General features: G+C 42.6%; 1 protein-coding gene across 1 annotated transcript; it reads right to left on the bottom strand.

Moving 5' to 3' along the window:
- Window positions 1-338: 338 nt before the first annotated feature.
- Window positions 339-14,411, bottom strand: LOC147602958 (putative glycosyltransferase At5g03795). Its single transcript, XM_086797367.1, has 2 exons — window positions 13,678-14,411; window positions 339-965 (listed from the first exon to the last, which is right to left on the bottom strand). The coding sequence occupies exons 1-2, from the start codon at window positions 13,692-13,694 to the stop codon at window positions 482-484; spliced, it is 501 nt and encodes a 166-aa protein (XP_086653493.1). The 5' UTR covers window positions 13,695-14,411; the 3' UTR covers window positions 339-481.
- Window positions 14,412-24,351: the final 9,940 nt, after the last annotated feature.

Raw genomic sequence — 24,351 nt, forward strand, 5'->3', positions numbered from 1 at the left:
TCTGAAGGTTTGAGTAACAGCAGTATCAAATCAACACGTTCTTAATACCCTGGCTGCAGCTCTCGAAGGAGAGCATGTGGGAGTAATGCCCACATTACCTGTCCCGTCCCCCAACCATTGGGCAAGTGACCGGAATTGTGCAACCAGCAATATCAATTCAGCACATGCAGCTGTTTCTCTGGATGTTTCCACCTGATCCTATTCACACTGAAGACACCAGACTTCAAGGTCACTGGCTACAGGTGTTAATTAATAATGCCCATTATGCTGGCCACTCCTGTCTATGACCGATGCCCATGAAGTAGAACAACTCGTGAACTCAGTTCTCAATTTGAAAGTTAAGACTAAACTTCTTTAGAAAAATGTATTACAAGGAAATGGAAGTGAAAAAACCTTCAACTTCCTTTCTGTACAGGCACTCCGAGGGGGGCGTGCGGGGGATGTTTGCCACAAACAAAAAAGAAAGAATTATAGTTTTGGCCTAAAACAAGGGTTTCAAAACATGTCTTCTTGACCATAATTCATACATGACCATATAAAAAGCATCATATTCACGTGGTGGAGAGTTCCACTGATAATGCTTTCTGACCGTCATGACATTCTTTTGCAACTTCTCATACCGACTCGGAGAGACTCCTTCCAAAATGTTCTTGAGAAGTGGAATGTCTGAGGTTTCCACTACTAAGGAGAACTGATCCCAATCCAAGATGTTTGCAAAAGGAAGGTCATAGTGGTTTGCTAGAATGACGGGTACGCACCCAAAATACACTGCATCTGCTATCCTTGCAGTATTCACCTCATAGCCTTTAACATGAAGGCAGAACTTGCTTGTAAGTAGTGCTTGTGAATAAGGAGTTGAGAGGCGCTTAGAGTACACTAAGATGTCTCGATCACGAGACCATGCCTTGACTACTGCTGCTCGCACTGGTGAGTTGGCAGCTCCTGCAAAGAAGGCCAAAACTTTCCTGCAAAACATGTGCATGAACTCAGTTTCCATAATGAACCATCCTTTAAATACATACATCAATCTTCTTGAGCAAAAACCCAATCCTTAACACAACATCAACCCTCCCAAGCCATCAAAGAACTAAAATAAAAAATGAAAAATAAGCAGCCTCGGAACTTCTGGGTAATTGGGAAGAAATAATAAGAATGCTACACAAATAACATACCAAAACCAAGATGATAAACTCTCTGACATTGCCACCGTGCTCAGAATCCCAACACACGCTGGGGCGGCCAGTACACATTGCCATCTTATGAGGCCTTGCACGATGTGCACCAGGAGACCCATGCATTGTGCACGTATGCAGAGACTGAAGAGTCTAGAACAGAGTGACCATGTTGACATTGGACTTTGCTCCAAGGATTAGCCCCTTCTACAACATTATGGGAGGTGGGTCAGACTCAGGCCAAGTGGTTGCTTAGGTCTAGAATCAAAACCTCCTCTTTACTATGAGGATTATCCCATGGAATGTGCAGGGTCCAGGGAGGCTTCCCATGTGTAGTAGGAAGCACCTTGTTAAGGATCAGCTCCACCATGCCATTACAGGTGGACCTATGGATGTGTTGTTTCTGCTGACAAATATTCAAATTTAATTCTCAGGAGAGAAGCTCATCCCCTTTTTATTGCACTCCCAAATTGTAGGCACGTCCTGGCAACAGTAAATGCTGCACAACAGTTGGTACAACTGCAGGTACAATTGGGTACCCCAACAGCGAGTACATCAGTCGGTACAGTTGGGTAGCAGATGCAGTCGGGTACAAGGTGCTGGACAGAGGCGGGTATAGTTTACATCTACCACCCTCCCACTAACCATCCACGTGTGGGGGAAGAAGAATTACTTCATGCAATACTAACTATAAATGTTATTAATAATGTTGGGCACCCACATTAGAGCAAATGTGCAGCCAATGTTTAAATGTGTGTGAACACCCAACCTTATAATTATTAAGGTTGACATTACTTAAGGGATTTATTTGAAAAGGCCAAAAAGAGTAATACTTACCACTTGTTCACATGCCACACCAACTCATCAGCAAACAGCACATCCACGGTACACTGGGGGTGTCCTCGTCCAGTGTACTGGCACGACATAGCAGGCAGACACGCAAATAAGTCATGGAAAAACAAATTTATGCATGCAGGCATAAATGCATGTGCACAAATAATGGACGAAATCTCCCTTTCATGAAACTTATACAAGAGGTTCCTGTTGGGCACAAAACTGGCACGACAGATATGGAGTGACAATCCCATAGGTAAGACACCATCCTGGCCATACACGGGTGGCACCAACAGGCTCCCGTCCATACAGCACAAAACAAATCACACACGGGTGGCACGAAACTAGTTCCCGTCCATGTGACGCAGCATTGGTCGCACACGGATGGCACTGTCATCCATGTGACACCATAAAACTGGCCCTTTCACATGGGACATTGGCCTGGCCCCATGTGAACATGGCACAAATCTGGCCGCTCTATGGAGTGACAGTCCCATAGAAGTGGCTCCAGAAATGGAGATGGACCAAATGGTGACAGAGAGAGCCCTCTGGGACACCATCACAGAACTGCTGCCCCAGGCTGATCATTGGATTGTTGGAGGAGACTTCAACATGGATGAGCAGCCATTGGACAAAAAGGTTGGCTGTGAAGGTAGAACACACCTTGGAGAGAGCCTCCTCCTGCGAGAGATTCACACCCTCCTATGGCAAGGATTGTTAGATAGAGGATGATTTCCTGAGGAAGCCTAATTCTTTATCTTACTCATGGCATAACCGTAGAAGCGGGGATGGATGCATTTTTGCACGGTTGGATAGATTTTATGTGGATGACTGGGGCTTGGATAGAGGAGACTCTATTGCCATCTTGCCTGGTACTACCAAATCAGATTACTACCCGGTTGTCTTGTGCATCATGGAACTTGGGAGGCAAAAGATAGTACCTCGTGTTCACATCCTAGATTCTCATGCTTTGCATAGGAAAATGCCAAGGGATGATGGTCTCTCTCCATCTTTCTTTTTGCAGCTTTGGGATTACATTGGTGATGATGTTACTACTACTCTGTGCAGGAGATGTGGTGTACTCGTATGATGCCCCTTGGGTCTTATCCACCTTGTCCTGAAAGGTGGGGACAAGACCAATATTAGATAGTGGAGGCCCATAACTCTGCTTGGATCTCCTTACAAAATCTTAGCGAAGGTAGTGAGTATGAGGCTTTAGCCTGTTCTTCAGAGAGCTATTCATGATACACAGAATGGCTTCGTCCAAAGAAGGAGTATTTTTGATAACATCTTTTCATTCTAGGATGGGTTTTTGCAAGGAGTGGATAAAAGGGGTCTCTTGCATGTATAGTGTCACCAATTGGCCGACCATTTGGTCCATCTCCAGTTTTTGCGTCTCGTTCACTTGAGGCCAGTCCGGTGTCTCGTGTGAAGAGGCCAGTATTTTGCTGACATGGACGGGAGCCAGACTGGTGCCACCCGTGTGTTAGCAGGATGGTGTCGTATGGACGGGAGCCAGACCAGTGCCACCCATGTATGACCTGGACTGTGTTCGACCCATGGGACTGTCACGCCATGGAAGAGCCAGTATTCGTGCCGTGTTTTGCCTATGGGACTGTCACACCATAGGGAGACTCGTGCCTGGAACTGTGTCTTACCTATGGGATTGTCACTCCATAGAAAGACCAGGTTTTTATGTTTTTATGTCGTGCCAGTTTTGTGCCGACAGATATTTTGTACTTGTTCCATGAACGGGAGATATGTCCATGTTACTATTTGCACATGCACACATGATTTGCATGCTTGAAACTGTTTTCGCATGACATGTATTTGTGTGTTTGCCTGCTTGACGTGTTACTTACTGAGCGGGGACGCCTGCCAGTGAGTCGTGAAGTCTGCTCTGTATTCTGACGAGTTTTAGTGCATGTGAACAGGTGGTAAGTATGTCGCACATGTTGTTTTAATGTTTCATATTCTAACCTTTTATTTTATAAGGTTTAGTGTTCACATTCACTTAAATGTGGGCACCCCCTTTGGGCACCCACTTAGGGGCCAAGGTGGGGAGCCCCACTTAAGTGAGTGTATTGTGCGTGGTCTCGGAACACCAGTGAGGCGCTCTCTGTGGAGTCCAGTGAAAGCACAGGACCGTAGAGATTGGACCACACTAGTGGTCGTTCTGCTTCGAGCATCTATATCGAAATTCGACTTCGAGCCTATTTGTTTGGTACTATTTTCATATGTACATGGACATCATCTGGTTCTTGGAACCCATGGAGCATTGTATTCATTAAATACTCCCAATAAATATATCATATATTGAGGGGGGGGTCGGCCCGTTCCGGCCCCAGTGCTGGTGTCCATCTTTCCATTTCAATTTCAAGTTGTATTAAGTTGTCCATTTCAAATTTGTGGTTTTAAAGTTGTGCTATTAAGCGTGTGGGTGTCCAACGGAGTCTTTCCCACTTGACGGGATCGGTTTCATTGGTATCAGAGCATGGTTGTTTCCCTCTTCCTAGTGGGGAAACGAACCTGTGTACTGGACATCCTGCTTTTAGCAAACTTAAAACACAATGGACAGCCAAGGCAACCCTTTGGAAGTGCCAAATTCGAGGGGTCCATCTAGTGCCTCTCGTGGATCTAATGCCCTGCGAGGTAGACACAAGCCCCTTGAAAGGGTTATTGATAGTGAATCAAAGGGTCAACTGTCTCCAGGAAAGACAGTTATGCTTGAACAAGAGCCTGATGCTATGAGGGCTGAAATGGAACATATGAGAAAACTTTTGCAGGCTCAAGAGCAAGAGTTAAAGTTTTTGCATGAAGATCCCCATCTGCAAAGGCTTATGCTATGGTAGATGTAACTTTTGAATCAATGGCTCGTGAAGTGGGCAAGAAACCAAGGGAGTTGGCACTTGCCTATCTCCTTCGCAAAGGTGATATCAAAGAGGGGGATGACGGAGAGCTGAAATTCAGAAATCCACCTCGTTTGAAGCATGGAGATCCCGCATCTCAAAGGCTGAAATCTTTTATGCAAAAGGAAGAGGTGACTGTCACCTCTTGACATGCATCCTCTCCACAAGGCACAAAGCCTGATAGATATATGTATGCCAGTGCTCATGGAGGGCATGAAAGTCACATGCATGCAAGACATGTATCTCATGGTGACAGGTCTACTTCCAGAAAAATTTTGCCTTCTGAGTTGGCTCATGGTGAGACCATGCCATATGCAGGTAAGTCACATGCATCTGAGTTTTGAGTTCGTGGAGCACATGCCACCGTGCCCCATGAAGCTTCTATGACGGCCCATGGAGCCCATGCAGACAGGGCTACCCCGTTGGATAAGGGGAAAAGAAAAAGAGAAGACCATGAGCCTCATGCCAGGAAGCTCAAGGAATTCAAAGCAGGTAACAAATCTGTTAAATTTGATGCTTTTAATGGTGAACATGATGCTTCTAAGGTGTTAGCATTTGTGGCACAGTTCGACATTGCTTTTAGCGATTAGGGCTTCACAGAAAAGTCAAAGGTGCGCCATGCTAGCATGTTTTTGAAAGGGACTGCTACTCATTGGTGGATCACTGAAAAGATCACCAAGGATCCCATCTCCACTTGGAAGGAATTCAAGGATAGATTTTATGCTCAGTTCTTGCCACCCAATGCAGAGCAAACTCTCACTCAAAAGTGGGACAGGCTGGAACAAAGAGATAATGAAAGTGTGCAACAGTATGTTAACAAATTCTGGAAAGTGTTGCTGGAAGTGACTCCCTTCATGCAAATCACTGAAGATGAAAGAAAGAGGAAGTTTCGTTCTGGATCGGGTATTGAATTGCATCCGAAACATACGTTGCAACAGCTCACAGCTTCTGCTCTTGCCACGGAGCAATTGGTGCTCAAGATTAAGCAGGATCAAGGAGCTTCCAAGGGGAAGGACAAGGCTGTCCCAAATTAGCAAAAGGGTGGACAGCCACCTAAAAAGAACTTCCGGGAGCCTTACAAGGGTGGTAAAGTTGAAAATAACACATCTAAAGATCAGGACCCAAGAAAGAACAAATTCGGATTAACCCCGGAGCAAAGAGAGCAATATGCCAAGGATGGAAAATGCTTTTCTTGTGGTAGCAAAGACCACATGTTCCGACAATGCCCAGATCGCAAATCAAAGCACGAGGACAAGCACACCAAAGCTAATGTACATGCAGTTCCTGATGTGCAAGGAAATACAGGTCATGATGCAAAAGAGCGTATGGTTTGCAAGGCTTGGGGGCAAATCAAGGATCAGCCCGCACTCTTCATGTTTGATGACTGTGCAACTGACAATTTCATCTCTATGCAAATGGCAGTTGCATTGGGTATTGAGGTTGAAAACATGGGACCTCAGATTGAAGCCGAAGCTGCATTTATTAGTAAAGAGGTGCAGGTTACCCCTTTGATAGGAAAGTTGCGCATCCATATCCAGGGCTACCTTGACAATGAGCATTTCTTAGTTGCTCCACTGAATGGATGTGATGTATTGTTGGGCAAGCCGTGGCACCATAGGCTTGAGCCCCGCAAAGACTACAAGTCCAATATGGTTTCTTTTATGCATAAAGGCCGCATGCATTTTATTGATGCTGGCAAAGAAGGGGATTCCATCCCACTTGTATCACACATCCAAATTAATAAAGCAATGAAAAAGAGTCTTTCAGCGTACTTGGTTTTTGTGCGTGATTGCCTATGTGTGGTAAAGGATTTGCGTCCAAAGGTTATGGACGAATGTCACGCTCCACCTTATGCTGGTCATAGAGGTATTATGTCTACTACCCGCATGATTCAGAGGTATTTCTTTTGGCCGAGCATGCGTAAAGACATTGAGGCTTATGTGCGTGCATGTATTACTTGCCAAAAGGTGAAATTTGACAGGCAAAAGCCTCCAGGTTTGCTTCAGCCATTGCCTATTCCCTCGCAACCTTGGGAAAGTATCACGATGGATTTGCCTAGATCCCAGCATGGGAATGATGCTATTTGGACTATTGTGGACAGGTTTAGCAAGCAAGCTCATTTCTTGCCCGTCAAGAAAACCATTAAAGCTGATCATATGGTAAAGCTTTTTCTTGCTAATATTTTCAAGCATCATGGTATGCCTAAATCCATTGTTGGGGATAGAGATCCCAGGACTACAAGCCTATTTTGGAGGGCTTTATTTGATAATATGGGTACTAAGCTTGAGTTTTCATCAGCTTATCATCCCCAAACGGATGGCCAAAGTGAAGCTACAAATTCAGCCGTGTTGGATTTATTGAAGTGTTATGTATTAGCAGATCAAAAGACTGCATGGGAGAAGTATCTTCCACTTGTTGAGTTTGCCTACAACAATACGATCCATGCTTCCACGGGCAAGGCTCCGTTTGAGATTATTTATGGCAGAGTAGTCTTGCCACCCATCCTTCGTACTAAGGATGAGATTTTTGCAGCTGATGAATATGTTCGTGACTTGGATGTTGCCTTTGGTCAGGTGCGGACAGCCATTGCAAGATCTCAGGATACGCATAAAATGGCTGCTGACAAGCATAGAAGGGACATGGAAGTCAAAGAAGGTGATTGGGTTTTGTTGAAATTTGAGAAGGCTAGGCTTCGGAAGAGGCCAGGACGAGAAGGATCATATCCTAAGCTTTCTCCTCGCTATTATGGACCCTTCAAGGTGATTCAGAAGATCAATGAAGTATCCTACAGGCTTGCTTTACCTAGTCATTGGAAGATTCACAATGCTTTTCATGTGAGTCTATTTCGGAAATATGTGGGGCCAGATCCTGATGAGCCTGTCACAGAAGATCCACTAGAGATTGAAGAGCTTGAGAAAATCCTCCAGCCAGAACAGATTGTTTTTCACAAGGAGAGAAAGCTACCTGCAGGAAAGCTTTCCAGGAGATACCTTGTGAAGTTTAAGAATTATTTGCCTATTGATGCCAAATGGGTAACTGAGGATTATTTTGCAGATTATCCGCAATTCTTGCAGGCATATCTTGAGGCTTTTCAATTGAGGTCAACTCTTTAGAAGCCCGGGGGGATGTCACCAATTGGCCGACCATTTGGTCCATCTCCAGTTTTTGCGTCTCGTTCACTTGAGGCCAGTCCGGTGTCTCGTGTGAAGAGGCCAGTATTTTGCTGACATGGACGGGAGCCAGACTGGTGCCACCCGTGTGTTAGCAGGATGGTGTCGTATGGACGGGAGCCAGACCAGTGTCACCCGTGTATGACCTAGACTGTGTTTGACCCATGGGACTGTCACGCCATGGAAGAGCCAGTATTCGTGCCGTGTTTTGCCTATGGGATTGTCACACCATAGGGAGACTCGTGCCTGGAATTGTGTCTTACCTATGGGATTGTCACTCCATAGAAAGACCGGGTTTTTATGTTTTTATGTCGTGCCAGTTTTGTGCCGACAGATATTTTGTACTTGTTCCATGAACGGGAGATATGTCCATGTTACTATTTGCACATGCACACATGATTTGCATGCTTGAAACTGTTTTCGCATGACATGTATTTGTGTGTTTGCCTGCTTGACGTGTTACTTACTGAGCGGGAACGCCTGCCAGTGAGTCGTGAAGTCTGCTCTGTATTCTGACGAGTTTTAGTGCATGTGAACAGGTGGTAAGTATGTCGCACATGTTGTTTTAATGTTTCATATTCTAACCTTTTATTTTATAAGGTTTAGTGTTCACATTCACTTAAATGTGGGCACCCCCTTTGGGCACCCACTTAGGGGCCAAGGTGGGGAGCCCCACTTAAGTGAGTGTGGGGGTGGGTGCATGGTCACCTACCCACACTCACAAAGAGCTGGCCGCCCACATGCAAGCGTGGACAGCCAGCCAACACATTTCGTTTAACTCCTCTTCCCAACCTTAATAAAAAGAAGCCGGCGACCACCTTGAGGATTCACGATTTATTTGTGTGCGCCTCCACCACCCCGATTCCACCATCCTCACGAAGATCAAGAGCCGGCGACTATTTCTGCGTTTTGCTCGCTGACAGGCGGCTGCTTACTCCACGCTATCTTCTCCTGCAGGCTGCTCTTCCTACGCAAAGGCGGCTGCCATATTTTATTGTACGGCTGCGCTTACTTTACCAGGCGGTTGCTGAATCTTCCACGCTGCACCTCTACAAGCGATTGGCCGCCACTCCATAGGCTGCGAATACCTACATAGGCTGCAGCCAGGCGCCTGTGTACAGCAGCCAGGCGCCCTTCCTCCCACAGGCGGCTAAACCCTTTATCTGGCGGCCGTTTACCCACTGGCTGCGTTGCCTTGTTCTTTTGCAAGCAAACGTGGGCCATCTTCAACAGCATACAATAGCAGCCAGTTGTGTGATCATTACCAGTAGACCGTGGGCGTACTTCTCCAATACGCTGCACTCTGCAGTCGTCTGTTGTTCCACCACCAGCAGGCCACACTCCAGCTATTCAGGTTGTACTTCCTTTCCAAAGGTGGCGTCTTCCGTCTACAAGTGGCTCATCTCGGTGTTTCCCTCAAAGTAGCTGCACATATGGGTATTGGAATTCCTTCGCAATCCACAAGTAAGTGAATTTTCAGATTTAAATAAAGTATTTTGTGTTAAGTCTGATAAGGGATTCTCGACTCCCGCTGCGGCCACACCCATTCGGTGCCGGGTTGTCCAAGCTCTATTGGAGAACCACGGTCCAAAGGTGCTGAGATCGGGAGAGCCAGGCGTTAGTACGAGAGCGCCTGTTTGTGCGTGGTCTCGGAACACCAGTGAGGCGCTCTCTGCGGAGTCCAGTGAAAGCACAGGACCGTAGAGATTGGACCACACTAGTGTTCGTCTGCTGGAACCCATGGAGCATTGTATTCATTAAATACTCCCAATAAATATATCATATATTGAGGGGGGGGTCGGCCCGTTCCGGCCCCAGTGCAGGTGTCCATCTTTCCATTTCATTTCATTTCAATTTCAAGTTGTATTAAGTTGTCCATTTCAAATTTGTGGTTTTAAAGTTGTGCTATTAAGCGTGTGGGTGTCCAACGGAGTCTTTCCCACTTAACGGGATCGGTTTCATTGGTATCAGAGCACGGTTGTTTCCCTCTTCCTAGTGGGGGTTTCATATAGGGAGGCCCACAACATAGTTTTGGCTTGTGGGGGATATGGTGAGCACTTTGCTTTCAGATCTCCCGTTCTCGGAGGCAGGTATGCACCTTAGCTCCACTACTTTATCCTGTAGTAGTGGAGGCTATGAGCAGGTTTCTCAGGGTTACCCCAGGGTTTCAGGCCTCATGCTGCCTCTTCGTACAGAGGAAGAGTTATTGGACTTAGAGTTGGCAAATGATACTGCTATGTTTTGGAGGCTTCACAGGCATACCTCTATGCTTTCTGTAGTGCCTTGGAGATGTTTTGTTTGGCACCGGGGGCCACCATCAATTGGCACAAATCACTGGGATTCTAGATTAGTGACTCTCCAGAGACAGATTAGGGTTTGGATGTGGGGTTTACTTGGATTGAGAGAGGATGCATTGCCAGATGATATCTTGGCGTTAGGTTGGCATTGACATCTCGCCTGCACAACAGTCAGCTTAAAAGCAAAGTTGCAAACTTCAACATTGGAGTAGCATGAAGCTTGATTGACCTCTAGAGCCTTGGCAGCTAACCAAGTGCTGCTGGTGACTGCTTGGTTTGTCACATTGTGTTGGGTTTTTCATTATTGATGCATTGGTCAGCTTTGTCAGCTTATTCGGAACTTCCTTTGGTAAGGATTAGATGGCACTATACAGGGCGAGAGTGGCTTGCGATACCATTATTTTGCCTAAGCAAGAGGGAGGATTGAATATCATTGACTTGGAGGTGCAATGTAAGGCTTTACTTTGTAAGCTGGTAGTTAGAGGATTTCTTCTTGGCAGTTAGCCTTGGAAGAACTCTCTTCTGCAGAAGCAGATTATGAGGTGCACTCTGATTGGGGGACATAATTGGATTTACAGCCCACGTTTTATCTTCTCGGATGCAGAGCACCAACCACCTTCTTCGCCCTTGGTGAGATCTCTTCGGCAAGCATGGGTTTGCATAAGGAGCTTATGGGTTCATATTCCTCCGCGGCCAGTTGAGGAAGCTTACAGGAAGCCCATTGTGTGGAATGACTTGATCTTGGATTAATATGGTAGACCTCTTGGAGTAGCCACGCATATCCGAGGCAACTCTTCTCCCCTCAGAGTTGGATTAGAAGAGGCTCATGAGTCTCACGGAGGATGAGAGAATGCTTCACCCAACACTTGAAGCACTAGTCAATGGATTATGCACATGAATGTAGTCATACCTAACCACTAGATCACAAGGAACTTAGTGGAAGGGCCTCATCACTTATGGTTTGGGGTATTTTTAGGGACAAGGATACCTTCCCACTTTGCGTGAAGACGATGTACCAATTTTTTACTCCATTCAAGATAGATGGCTCTTGGAGAGAAGTCTTGGGCAAGATATCATTGAGGGTCCGGTGGTCTGGCCGGTGAGAGTGGTGGGCAGGCGAGGGAAGCACATCTATATTGATCCCTCTCAAGGGATGATCACGGACTCTTGGAACCTTTGGTGATATGATGGATGTCCTATCAGATATGTGCACTAGGACCCCAGTGAGTGGGAGTGGAGGGATGCTTTTGACCCCATGAAAAGCATGCCCTTCTTCAGTTACACTGTACGGAATGCTAGACACTTGGTTCTCGGACAAATCGCCAGAGTCCCTACTCTTAGACCACATTGGGAGGCTTATGGCATCACCCTTGACATTCAGAGAGCTTTTTGGCAGACGTTGTGGCAGTCGTACAGGGAAATGAAGATTACTCTTTTATTTGGCTTTCTCTACATGGTGGCCTTGCCATCGACCAGTAGAGATCGGTCGTTTGGTACTAGCCCAACTTGTTCGCGTAGCTGATTTGAATGCCCAAAACAAGATAAATTTGAACAAACAAATGGATTGTATTGATTGCCTTCAAGAGTAGAGAAAACTCCTTTTATACAAAAGCCCATAGGCATTACTATCCCTTCATATGGGATAACTCACACACCTCGTGCTTTCACATGCACTTGGTGCCCCGGGTTTAAGAGTTCACTATCCCGGTGAACAAGCATAAAAAACAAAAGCATGGCTTCCATTCATGTGTATGACCACCAAACTACCACAAATCCAATACAAAAGATAAACATTATCAACCACGAATATATGAGAAGGTGGAGTCATGCTTGAGTAATCGTGGTTACCAAGCCATCTTCTCCTTATTGCACCACGGGCGGGTCTAACCCTCCGCCCCCTTGGCTCCTAACCTACTGCACCACACACTCAGTGGCTCCAACAACTTTCTCAAGCATAAGTTTGTTGACTCTGGAATTAGGTCCAACCATACAACCATCAAAACCATATACATACAAGTATAAGAATTTACAAGAATGTCCGCATGCAATTTATGACTGAAAGCACATGCCTGTGTCCAAAAGAGGGGTGTTGAGGAAGTCCAAATAGAAGTAGCAGTGATGTAGTCCACGTGCCAAGGAAGCAGCCAGCTCAGCCAATTAGCATTGGCTGCCCTCTGCATCAGATGCAGCTAATGCATTCTCCAGAGCAGCTATTGGCCTCAAAGGAGAGTTCTTTTAGTGAATTACCAAGCAAAGGTCTCAAGGATACCATGTGGCAAATATAATGGGCGAGTGAGATGAGCCAAGGGGGTCGCCATGTGCTACTGCTGCGACTCTGGCTGCAGCTGCTGCACCCTTCTCGGGTAGAAGCCATGCCATCGTCTTTGCACAGAGTGGCCTCCATGCCTAGTGCTCCACCATGGACCCAAGCAAGAGCAGAGAATAAGGCGCAGACCAGGCGGTGGTGAGGTGAGAGTGGGGCCCGTGATGGAGGCTGAAGCCTGCTGGCAGTGACCGTGTGGCTTGGCCTGCCCACCAGTGGAATGGGCACCGGTGACTGGACAGTGGATGTGATGGGGCCAGTGGAACGTGGCAGCAGCTGGACTGTGAAATGCGGCCGTGACCAGGGCAGGGAGGTACTGAGATGGTGAGAAGTGAGAAGCGCAGGTGAGGGGAGGCGACTAGAAGGGGACAAGTGCAGGGCAGTTGAAGAAGGACAGGCCATAGCTGAAGAAGCACCACATCACAAGTATCTGCAACCTGTAGAAGCCCTCCTCACTGGTAACGAAACCCTAGAGCAGTAACAAAAACGTCTGCAGAAATCTCTCCATGCTGATTACGAACCCCTTGAGCAGCAGCAAAATGCTAGACATAAGACGCCCTAACCTAGAAACGACAAGCTAGAACAACAAAACCCTAATTCTAGTGCTGCACAACAATGGATACCCTAACCCTAGGTAGGAGACGAGGGAAAGAGGGACCCTTCCCCAGCAGGATCGCCAGAAATCAGCACTACCTGTAGCTGATTTGAATGCCCAAAACAAGAGAAATTTGAACAAACGAATGGATTGTATTGATTGCCTTCAAGAGTAGGGGAAACCCCTTCTACACAAAAAGCCCATAAGCATTACAATCCTCTCATGTGGAATAACTCACACACCTCATGCTTTCACATGTGCCTGCTGCAGGCAACCTACCTCTGTACAATCCAAGATGTGCAGGAGCTTCAGAGACAGTCTACCATTGCCTACGGGAGTGCAGAGAGGCACAGAGGATTTGGATTGCAATAGCACACCTTTTTGGAAGGATCATGAGGGAACATTTGTTTTGGTGCTATTGTTTGGTTGACACAGTCGGGCCCGCAAATCAGGTTTGAAGAGGGAGGTGAAGTGGAAGGGGAAGGCGGTGGCAACAACAGCGTGATGGAAGGGGGATACAGGAGATGAGGTTGGGGGAGGCGGAAGAGGTGGTGAAGGCGATGGAAGGACCAAGGGGGATTGGGGGGTGGGGGGCGCGCAGCAGATGCGCAACAGGGGAAGGCCCAGCCAATCAATCTTGCCTTCTCTTAAGCTTTTCTCCCTGCAATTTGCTGCTTTTGTTTGGCATTAGGGCTTCTTGGGTTGCATTGCCAACAAGATAAGGAAGATACTGCCACACAAAAAAAAGATGTTGCTGAGAGTAAATTGATCAAGCTCAGTGCCCCGATCAATGCCTGAGATGAGAGTAAACAATACCCTCTCTCTTTCTTTCGTATCTCTACAATGAAAGAGACTCTCTGTTTCTAATAACTACACAACAAAAACCTTATCCTAATTTCGACACATACCAAGTTAAAACTTGGATTTAAGGAGGATCAAAGCAAATACAAGAACTCATTACCACTTAATCAAAATAATCTCAAGGCATGAGCATAGAATTTCAATGCAAAATCAAATCACAAATGAGCAAGGAGTTACATCAATTTATAGCTCCTCATGGAAGCATTTAGATCCACTTTTCTCTCCATAATTCACTCCATCAAATCTCTCAATCTCCCATGATTCCCCCACTTTTCTCTCCATAATTCACTCCATCAAATCTCTCCATAGGAATCTACCATTCATCTCATGTAACTAGCAATCTACCTCAAATCACCAATCAACCTTTGAGCAGACACACACCATACAAATTTCCCTTTGATCAAGGCCCTTTAGGTCTTCACACGTGCATATACAAATACAAGGCTCATCACCTCAAATACGCAACATCCATCACCACAATTTCTAATAGTCTCCAACCTTGAAGAGAGAGCACAAGAGTTATTTTGCAATGCATTTTGCACAGCGAACTTTTACTGCATTGGCTGCAATCAGCAAACCAAAGTCACCTTTTCTGTCATGATCTGATTATCGGCCTCCTCGTCATCATAAACATCGTGCTTCTCGGAAACACTTTGACTTTATCGGAGTCCACATCGTGCTGATGAGGCCAGACAGCCTCCGCCATCGCGACACTGCTTGACTTTGTCGTCGTGCGCAAAGCGCAGCCGCAGCCACAGCCGCAGCCACAGCCGCGTTCTTTACAGACAAGTTTATAGGGGCAACAGGGAATCTTTACACTCTTTACTATTATAGAAGGATGAGAAAACAGTCCAAAACTTATTACAACCTTCAATCCTAAGCATTAAATTAATTAATGCAGCCACGAAACTTGACGTTGGTGGCCTATAGGCTATTTAGCTATTATCTTCCTCCAGCTTTGTTAAAAAAAAAAAAAAGGAAAAGGTGAGCTTTGTATTCATATATATATAATTGAGATACAATTTAAAAGAAAAGGTTGCCTAATCAAGTTGAATCTTAACACCATGGTTAGTAAAGGGGTGGGTTAGAATTTCGAGTTCGATGGTGAAACGTCCCAGGCAAGGCAGTGGGAACTTCGACAATGGAAGACTAACTGGTTTCGGGCCGTCCATAGAGTGTTCAAAATGTTGTAGCGAACTTAGGACCAAAGCGATGCCTGAGCAAGGTTCAACTTCTTAGTGTCACCAAGCAGGGCATTCTTCCAGGTGAATTGATTTTGAGTCCCTTTGACACGGAGCTATTGATGCAGTCCTCTCACAGGGACTCAATATAGGGGCATGCCCAAAAGAGGTGGAAGACATGTCTTTACGTGACCGACGTAGAGTGGACAGAAGATAGAAATGTATGGCATGTAGGTGCGGTCCCGGGTAGGGAGTTAAGGGGGGATAAAATATATTAAAACAACCTACTTACGTGTAATGCAACATAAGAAAAAAACCGTCCTTCAATGTATTTTTCAAGTCTAAGATTGAAAACAACTAGTTTGACTTTATGATTACTTGAAATTAATGGGCTTAAATTAATGTCAAGGCTAAGATTGAAAACAACTGGTTTGACTTTTTGCTTGCGTGCATTAAATTAATGGGCTGGAATTTTGAAAATTTTTGCTTGCCTTGGCTGAGATTTTGGTTTTGCTTAGAAAGCTAAGCTAAGGCCAAGATGTCTCCTTATTTTTCTTGTTGGAAAAATTGTTTTTTTTTCTAATACTCATAATGTAAGCCAGATTCCCACACCAAGGAGATACAAGCTACAAACATAATGTACGGTCAATATAAAAGCCAAATCAAGTAAAATCTTAGGAAAACCTTTATAAATACATTTTCCTCTCAATTAAAAATATTAAACCAATATAATGGTTTCTCAATCATAATGGAAACTTGTCTTGTATTTTTGCTGTTTAAGACTTCCTCATTTGCGTTAGAAAAAATGTAACCTTCAAAGCCAAGATTGAAAACAACTAATTTGAATTTCAGCTTGCTTGAAATTAATGGCTAAGGTTTAGAAATTAATTATGCCTAAGCCTATCATCGCTACTCAATGTCCCATCTTGCACACAAGCTTCCATAGGGCACACTACCTAGCTTGCTATGTTTTCCATCACATAGCAACTACTATGCATACCCTTCTTCTTTGATGTGCCTTTTTTAGATAGCTATGAAGTCACTCTTTCATACCACACACACACACACACACACACACACACACACACACACACACACCTGCTCCACACATCCCATAATCCTATTTGATATTCTTTATCACTCTCCTTCTATGGAGGAGTGAGATCATGTTTCAACTCCCAATGCCCATACTTGGAATTAATTATTTAATGTGTGGCCTTAGGCTACCAACAAGGATCTCTATGTCCTGCGCCTTCATCAAAGAGATAGATAGGCTTTCATTTTTAAGCAAATTCGCATATTTTTAATTGAACCAAAGAGAAAAGCCACTGTGGTTGTATAAAATTAATATATTAATGTATTGGGACTTCGATAAAAAAAGGTTTCAAATTAATACTGAAACAAATAACAAATTTACATAAAATTCATGGAAATAAGGAAGTTGTAAAACCAACGAGACCAAAAATGCAAAGCGAAGAAGTGCATATTATATTATATCGACAAGCTAAAATACAAGAGACTTCAGAGAAACACATAGTTTTAAAAACTGTTGATCCTATTCAAGAGGACAGCATCAGAGTTATCTTCATTGTGAAAAGCATAGTAAGTTACAAACGAACTCCAAATAAAAACTAGACTGTTACAAAGAAAAGATAAAAAGGACTAGAGAAAACAACCCTTCCTCTGTAAGCCCAACATATTTACAAGAAGAATGCGATAGTGGGACAAACTCTTCACCATCCACGATAGCTTTTTTGAAGTTATATGTTTTCTCATAAACAGAGAGATAAGATTGACTATAATTTGGCTCTGCTTTTTGAACCTCCATCATTATCATCTACAATAATAGGGTTGTTCTGACTCCCGGGCTGCATGTCAACATCTGTTTGTTCATTCCCGCGATTTTCATCTTCATCACTATTATCTGGATGTTGGTACAATGGATCATAATATCTCGCTCTACCACCTAGATTCTCTGCAAAAAAAAAAAATCATCTATTTCCATACACTGTGTTAGGTGAGGCAATTTCATTACTTTCCAGATCGTTGATGACCTCCTCCTGCTTATCCCATTTCCTATCTTTGGAATTATCCAGGACGCAACAGGGTAGTACTTCCCTGTGCGTACCATTTTCAAAAGTGTGCTTTCAAGTGATGCACCTAGCTTGTTAGATACATAGTTGTCCATAAAAACATAGGCTCTCTCATAAAGATTAACAGGAGACAAACAAACTTTGTTTTTAAGATCAGCTTGTCCGTACAGTGCGTAAAGTTGTCTGCCTCTAGTTATTTCTTCTGCTGATACATTGTGTGAGAAGAATTTGAAGTGTGCCTTATGAAGATCTTTCATGCAATAACCAACAATGCCTTCGAATGTGTGCATTCGAATCTGTCATACCCCTCTGCACATGACTATGGCTCCTTCCGGTTTAGAGAACTCCCATCCTAGGTATCGTCTGATAGTTTTACCAATACTAATGAGTGAAGGAGTTATGATAGTTATTACCATCTAGAAATGCAGGTGATTTAGAGTCCCTCCTTTTTTAAGGGCAAACAAACCCTTGAGGCATTCCATTCTAACAAATTCTTCTAGTGGTTCCCATGAGCGAACATCAATATCTCTATTTCCTACAGCAACTGTCACATAGAGACTTCAAACAATTTAGTTTTTTTCTCAGATGGATATTTAGGGATTTTTTTAACAGAAGGTTCAGACTCTCTTTTCTTTTTATTGGGCAGAGGAGCAACAGAAGGGATCTTTAGCTTTTTGCCTTTTTTTGGAGCTTTAGATGAACCTGCAACAATAAACAATGCAGTGACAAGTTGAGAAATTAATTCCTTGCATCTATTGGATACATATTTGATGGGTACTTGCACACCTGAGGACTGGGCTTTTTGCTTCACCGCACACAGATTGCGAACAACAAAGGATCCTTCTGGTGGCGTCAAGATTCTGGACGTTGAAGGAATGCACTCGGCTCTTGGAACAGTCGATGCAGAGGGTTGAGCCTCATCACAGAGTAACGGCGTACAAGATGGACTAGGCTCCATGCATTCACACAACGAAGAACAAGGACCTCGATCTATCTTGATTATATTAGTAATGTTATCGAAGGGCTTTCTTTTGGGAGGCATCTTGGTTACAGAACAAAAGCAAGGCAAAAATCAGTAAAATGAGAAAATTATTATGTTCAAAGGTCTTAAATAAGCAATGCTATGTCTAGAATAAGAAACCCACAAGACAGTATGGGCTGAATGATTCGTACAATGTACCAGATAAAGTAATCTATACTTCCAGAAGAATGACGGGCAAAAGAAGAAACATCGTGCACATGCAGTTGTCGAAGTTTTTTAGTATCTATAGACAAGTGTTCGTTGCACATTCTAACATGCAACGGACAAAAAGTTTTGCCATGTGCATCACAGTTACAGTAAGAAATAGCATGTGTCGTTTTGATGCTTGCATGCATATGATATAGGCTCAGCACCATAATTTACTACTTATCCAAAAACAATAAATTATTTACCACACTTCAAATTAATAAGCCGGAACAGTTAGAAGGCACAGTAGTAGTAAGAAATAGCATGTGTCTTATGGACATGGCAAACATTTCTGTCAGTTGCATGTGCATAGAAATTTACCCAAAGCAGGCAATAATAATAAATTAGATTTTTAAAATTAAAAAAAAACAAAGCGAGTTACCACCATTCCACGTCTTTAGCGAATAGCAAAAATCCAGCACGACAGAGATGCACCCGTGCTGACTGCTGCAAGATGAGATGGAACAAAGTCCAGCAGATGAAAAGATGAGCAGACGGGGAGCATATGACGAGCCGAACAGACAAACGAGGGTGGAGGAGCAAATGGCAGAGGAGCACAGTCCATGCAAATGTGCTTCCGTCTTTGGCTACATGAAGATAACAAAGTCCAGCATGAGCACGAGACATGATGGCAGACGTACAGACGAGCAAGGGTGTACATATTATGAGCCTAAGAGATGAGCGAGGACACGAGGTATGATGGCAGACGAACAGACGAGCAAGGGCGTACACATTACGAGCAGATGAGCCAAACAGAGGAGCAAGGGTGTACATATTATGAGCCTAAGAGATGAGCGAGGACATGAGGTATGATGGCAGACGAACAGACGAGCAAGGGCATACACATTACGAGCAGATGAGCCAAACAGAGGAGCGAGTGAGCAGACGGCGGAGGAGCACAGTCCATGCAGAACTTAAGTGTGCATGTGCTGATAGCACGTGAATCAGCACGTGTTAGGTGGCCTTACAAAACATAATCAACCAATATCAAATGACTTGTTATTTCCATGTGGTGTGTTAGGTGGCCTTACAAAACATAATCAACCGACATGTTGAATAATTAATTGCATGCATCCAATAAAAGATATTGGGTGCATAAATTTACAGCGTATATTTCTTCCGTATGGTATTTAATTTACAATGTATATTTATATCTACTGCCTAGCTACTCTACGGTAGAGAGTGTGTTGTCTCGTGAGCTCGTGAGATTATGCTTTTTTAGCTTTTCAGTTGGCTACACCTCCAGGAGCCTCCTCCTGAAGAATTCATAGACAATGCTACTAAGTGTTTGTGGTACGCACGGATTTCCTTACTTTTCTTTGTGGTTTCAACCCTTGTACTATCTATAGTCTAGAGAGCCACCAGTTTCTGTTTTAAAAATTCACTAGAGCTGAAGTGACATTTATTTTAAAAAGGAAAACAATATAATTTAGGCATAATCATGTTATATTCATATATCAAATGGTGCAGATGAAGGAAGCTTTTAGGACGGACTAGCATACAATAAAAACAATTCAGAGACCAAAAACATACGGCAGCACAATAAAAAGAAGAATTTCAGAGACAAAACAACTACGGTAGTGCTACAAATTTATATTACCACGGAGAGAGCTACGATAAAGCTAGAAAATTACAACAGAGACCTAGAATTACCAGCATATAGTAAATGAAAAACTTGAGAGACGGACAAACAAAAATAACCAACTAAGCTCTGTTTTGGGGAATCACCAAGGAAACCATGCAAGCAGGAGGTAGTTGGACAACCACCATGCTTTGAACGACCACCAAATATGAGAGACCATGCAAGGATCGCTAAGGAGACCAAGCAAGCAGGCCATCCAATGAAGACGAGCAACACAGCGGGACGACCACCATGCGGGAGACCACCAAATACGGGAGAGCACAGGAAGCGGAATGACCATGGAAAATGGAAAGAAATTAAAACAACCACGTGTTCAAGCGTGTGAAATCGTGGTTCTCATGAAGATGTAAATGCTGACACGTGTGTCGATTATTCAAAATATGTGCCAAAAAAGGTCTCCAACAAAAAAAGTAGCGTTCATATAATTAATAAATGATACCCAAGAAAATAATTTGGGCGCATATTTGGAATTATGTGATAAAGGTAATATATATATATATATTTTATGTGTTACTATAGGGGGTGTGTTACAATATAGTGTGCCCACACACCCTATAGTAACACCATATATTTTATGTGTAACTATAGCGTGTGTTACAATATGGTGTGTTACTATAGGGTGTGTTACAATATGGTGTGCCCACACACCATATAGTGCTCAAACTTATTTTTCCCCATTGAAAACCTTAAATTTTGAAGTTGTAATTTTAGGAATATTCAATGTTTTTGTAACTAAAACCTTTCAAAATTTTGAACCTTTAGGTTTTTTATGGGGGGCAATAGAGGGGTTGGCAGAAGAATGATGGAAGTTGGAGGTGTCCATGTGTCAAAGCATAAAAAAGCTCAGATAAATAAAAAATGCAAAATATCAAAAAAGGAACTTGTGTGGTGTTAGTTGTGTGGCAAATGCACATAAAGAAAACTTACCACATACTTAGAAGCTTGAGAGAGCTATTGTTATCTTAAGTTACAGTCATGTGGAAAATGCACATGACTGTTAGCTTAAGCTTGACAGGGCTATTGTTAGCTTAAGTTATAGTCATGTGGCAAATGCACATAAAGAAAACTTACCCCATACTTAGAAGCTTGAGAGGGCCATTGCTCATGAATGAGACTTCTTGTCAGGTGTTCGTTTCAGGGTTCTCATCTATGCTAGAGCTTATGAGGTCTTCCAAATCTAGAAGGCTTGGAGTGGGTGTTATCTTCATTCTGACTTGTTTCATCAAACTCTAGGTTCATGCAGTTCCACTGGGTTCCAACAACTAAGTGAGTGAAGTGGTTTGAGTATGGTTTTGAAGGTGCTATGGATTTTTTATCCTACGATGCACTCCCTCCCAAAGCGTAGGCCATATGTTCAAGCGATAATGATTTCGTGGATCATGCAAAATGTTATGCTTTCTTAGGACTCCCTTGAGCCTTTCAAGATTTCTTGAGGCTGGAGTGTATGTATATCTAGAACTATATATATATATACATACACACACACACACACACACACACACACACACACACACACACACACACACACACACATATACATATACATACATATATATGTATGTATATATATATACATACATATACATACATATATATGTATATATGTATATATACATATATACATACATATATATATACACACACACATATATATATATACATACATATACATATATATATACATACATATACATATATATATATATATATACATACATATATATGTATATATACATATATGTATATGTACACACACACACACACACACATACATACATACATACATATATATATATATATATATATATATATATACATATACATATACATATATATGTATATGTATACACACACACACACATACATATATATATATATATATATATACATATATATATACATATATATATATATATATATATACACATATATATATATACACATATATACACACACACACACACACACACACACACACATATATATATATATATATATATCAGCTTTCTTTCCCCTTTTGTGTCCTTTTCGATTTTTCTTTTCCCTTTTCTCGATGTTTTTGATATTATATATGTGTGTGTACATATACTATCCTTTGTGTTTCTTTTTGTGTTTGTATTTTTTAAATAGGTTTTCAGTTTTTTTTTGGTTTTTTCCTCTTTTCTTCTTCTTCTTTTTATTTTATCTAGTAATTAATCAAGATTAAATTAATGAATCAATTTAGTTTACTATTTTGAAATTTTTTGGTTTCTTTTTTTTCTTTCTTTTTCTTTGTTTTGTTTATTTAATTAATGATTAATTAATTACCTTTTGTGTGCGTGTGTGTTTGTCCACGTACGTGTGTGTATGTGTGTATGTCATGGGGAGCGATCATTGGCGGGCGCAACAGATAACGCAGAGCCGACGCCGGCCATGCGATGGACGCGGAAGAGCGGCGTAAAGACAAAATAAAGAGAGAAAAGACAATTGAAGTAATAGAAATAAATTGAAGAAAAATAAGGCAATAGAGATGAGAGAAAGGAAGAAAGAAAAAAGAGCAATAGGGATAGTAGAAAGAAGAGAAAAGAAACATAAAGAAATTAAAGAAATAGAACCAAGGGAAACAAAGAAGAAAAATAAATAAAGGCAATACAAGAAAGGGAAAAGGCAACATAAGAAGGGGGGAGTATTTTTTAATTTCTGATTGTTTAAGGACGGTGGGGAGAGAGAGAGAGAGAGAGAGAGAGAGAGAGAGAGAGAGAGAGAGAGAGAGAGAGAGAGAGAATCCCACTTTTTGATTCCCTCTACACCCTTTCCAAGGATAAAGACAAGCAGGGAAAGGATAAATTTTTTCCTAAGGTTTGAAAGTGAAGGACAAAAAGGAATTAAAATCTTGCACACGTTTAGAACAAGTGAGGAGGTTGTTTTTTGAAATTTAAAATGGAAAAGGAATTATTGTACTTGTTAAGGTCCACACTTATGGCATCCCACTCTCTTTCTTTGTAACTACCTCTTACACTCTCACACTTGCCATAGAGGTATCCAATTAAATATTCCAAAGTGGATTAGGGGGAGTGTGGTAATGAAGGGTTCTCCCACCAAAGTTAGTGGTTTTCCACTTACTTAGGGATTAGACTTCATCAAGCCAAAAATTGGGGATTAGACTACATCTAGCCAAAAATTAAGCAAGGCTAATCCCATGTACTAAGTAGCCTACCTAATCACCCTTTTTGGTACTCTAATTAGTCTCAAATGGATTAAGCTTTGAATTGGGGGTTTGGACTAACACCTTAGCAATTAAATTACTAAGCTAATGAGTGATTAATCACAAAGTTAATTTTGCTTGAGAAAAGAGGCATAAAAGAGGTTTGATTGGAGCCTAATTGCTCAATGTGGGCCAATTGAATGATTTGGGACATAAAATTGATCTATGATGAGTGCTTAATATCCCTTAATCACTACCCATGATACACATAACTCAGATTAAGCTCAATTTTTTAGTTTTTTAAAAATTTTCTTTCTTTAACTCTACTAATTATAAAAAAAAACCAATAGATTAGTGATAATTAGTAAAAATTAAGATATTCCTAACTTTTGTTTTGTTCTTTTTGAAGATTAAGGATTTGAATTAACAAGCTAACATGCCTATGCAAACAAATAACAAGAAAAGCTCTCAAAAGAGAGAAAAGTAACGATTTCTCAACAATACAAAAAAGGGAAAAAAATACCTACTTTGTAAGAATACTTGAGAGCTCCATTTTATCCATTACTCCAAGGTTCTAACATGATAAAAAACAACAAACAACAACACAAATTAATACAATCCAACCGAGCAACTTTTGATCACCACTCAGAAAGATCAAGCACGGGGGACCTAAGCTAGAGCACCTCCCCAGTAGTAGTTCCAAATATGTTCACCAAAATGGGAACATCTGTGCCTGGCATGAGGGGAAGAAAGGGAAGCAATGCAAGGGTGCTCTCTTACCCATTCTTGGAGAAGACAATCCTCTCTTTTGGAGAGGCTAGGGTTCTTAACCTTGCCTCCTATGGTGTCGTCACTCCAATGA

This window comes from Cibotium barometz, chromosome 65, assembly GCF_041138505.1.
Source record: "Cibotium barometz isolate CiBa-2024 chromosome 65, ASM4113850v1, whole genome shotgun sequence".
Lineage (NCBI taxonomy): Eukaryota > Viridiplantae > Streptophyta > Polypodiopsida > Cyatheales > Cibotiaceae > Cibotium > Cibotium barometz.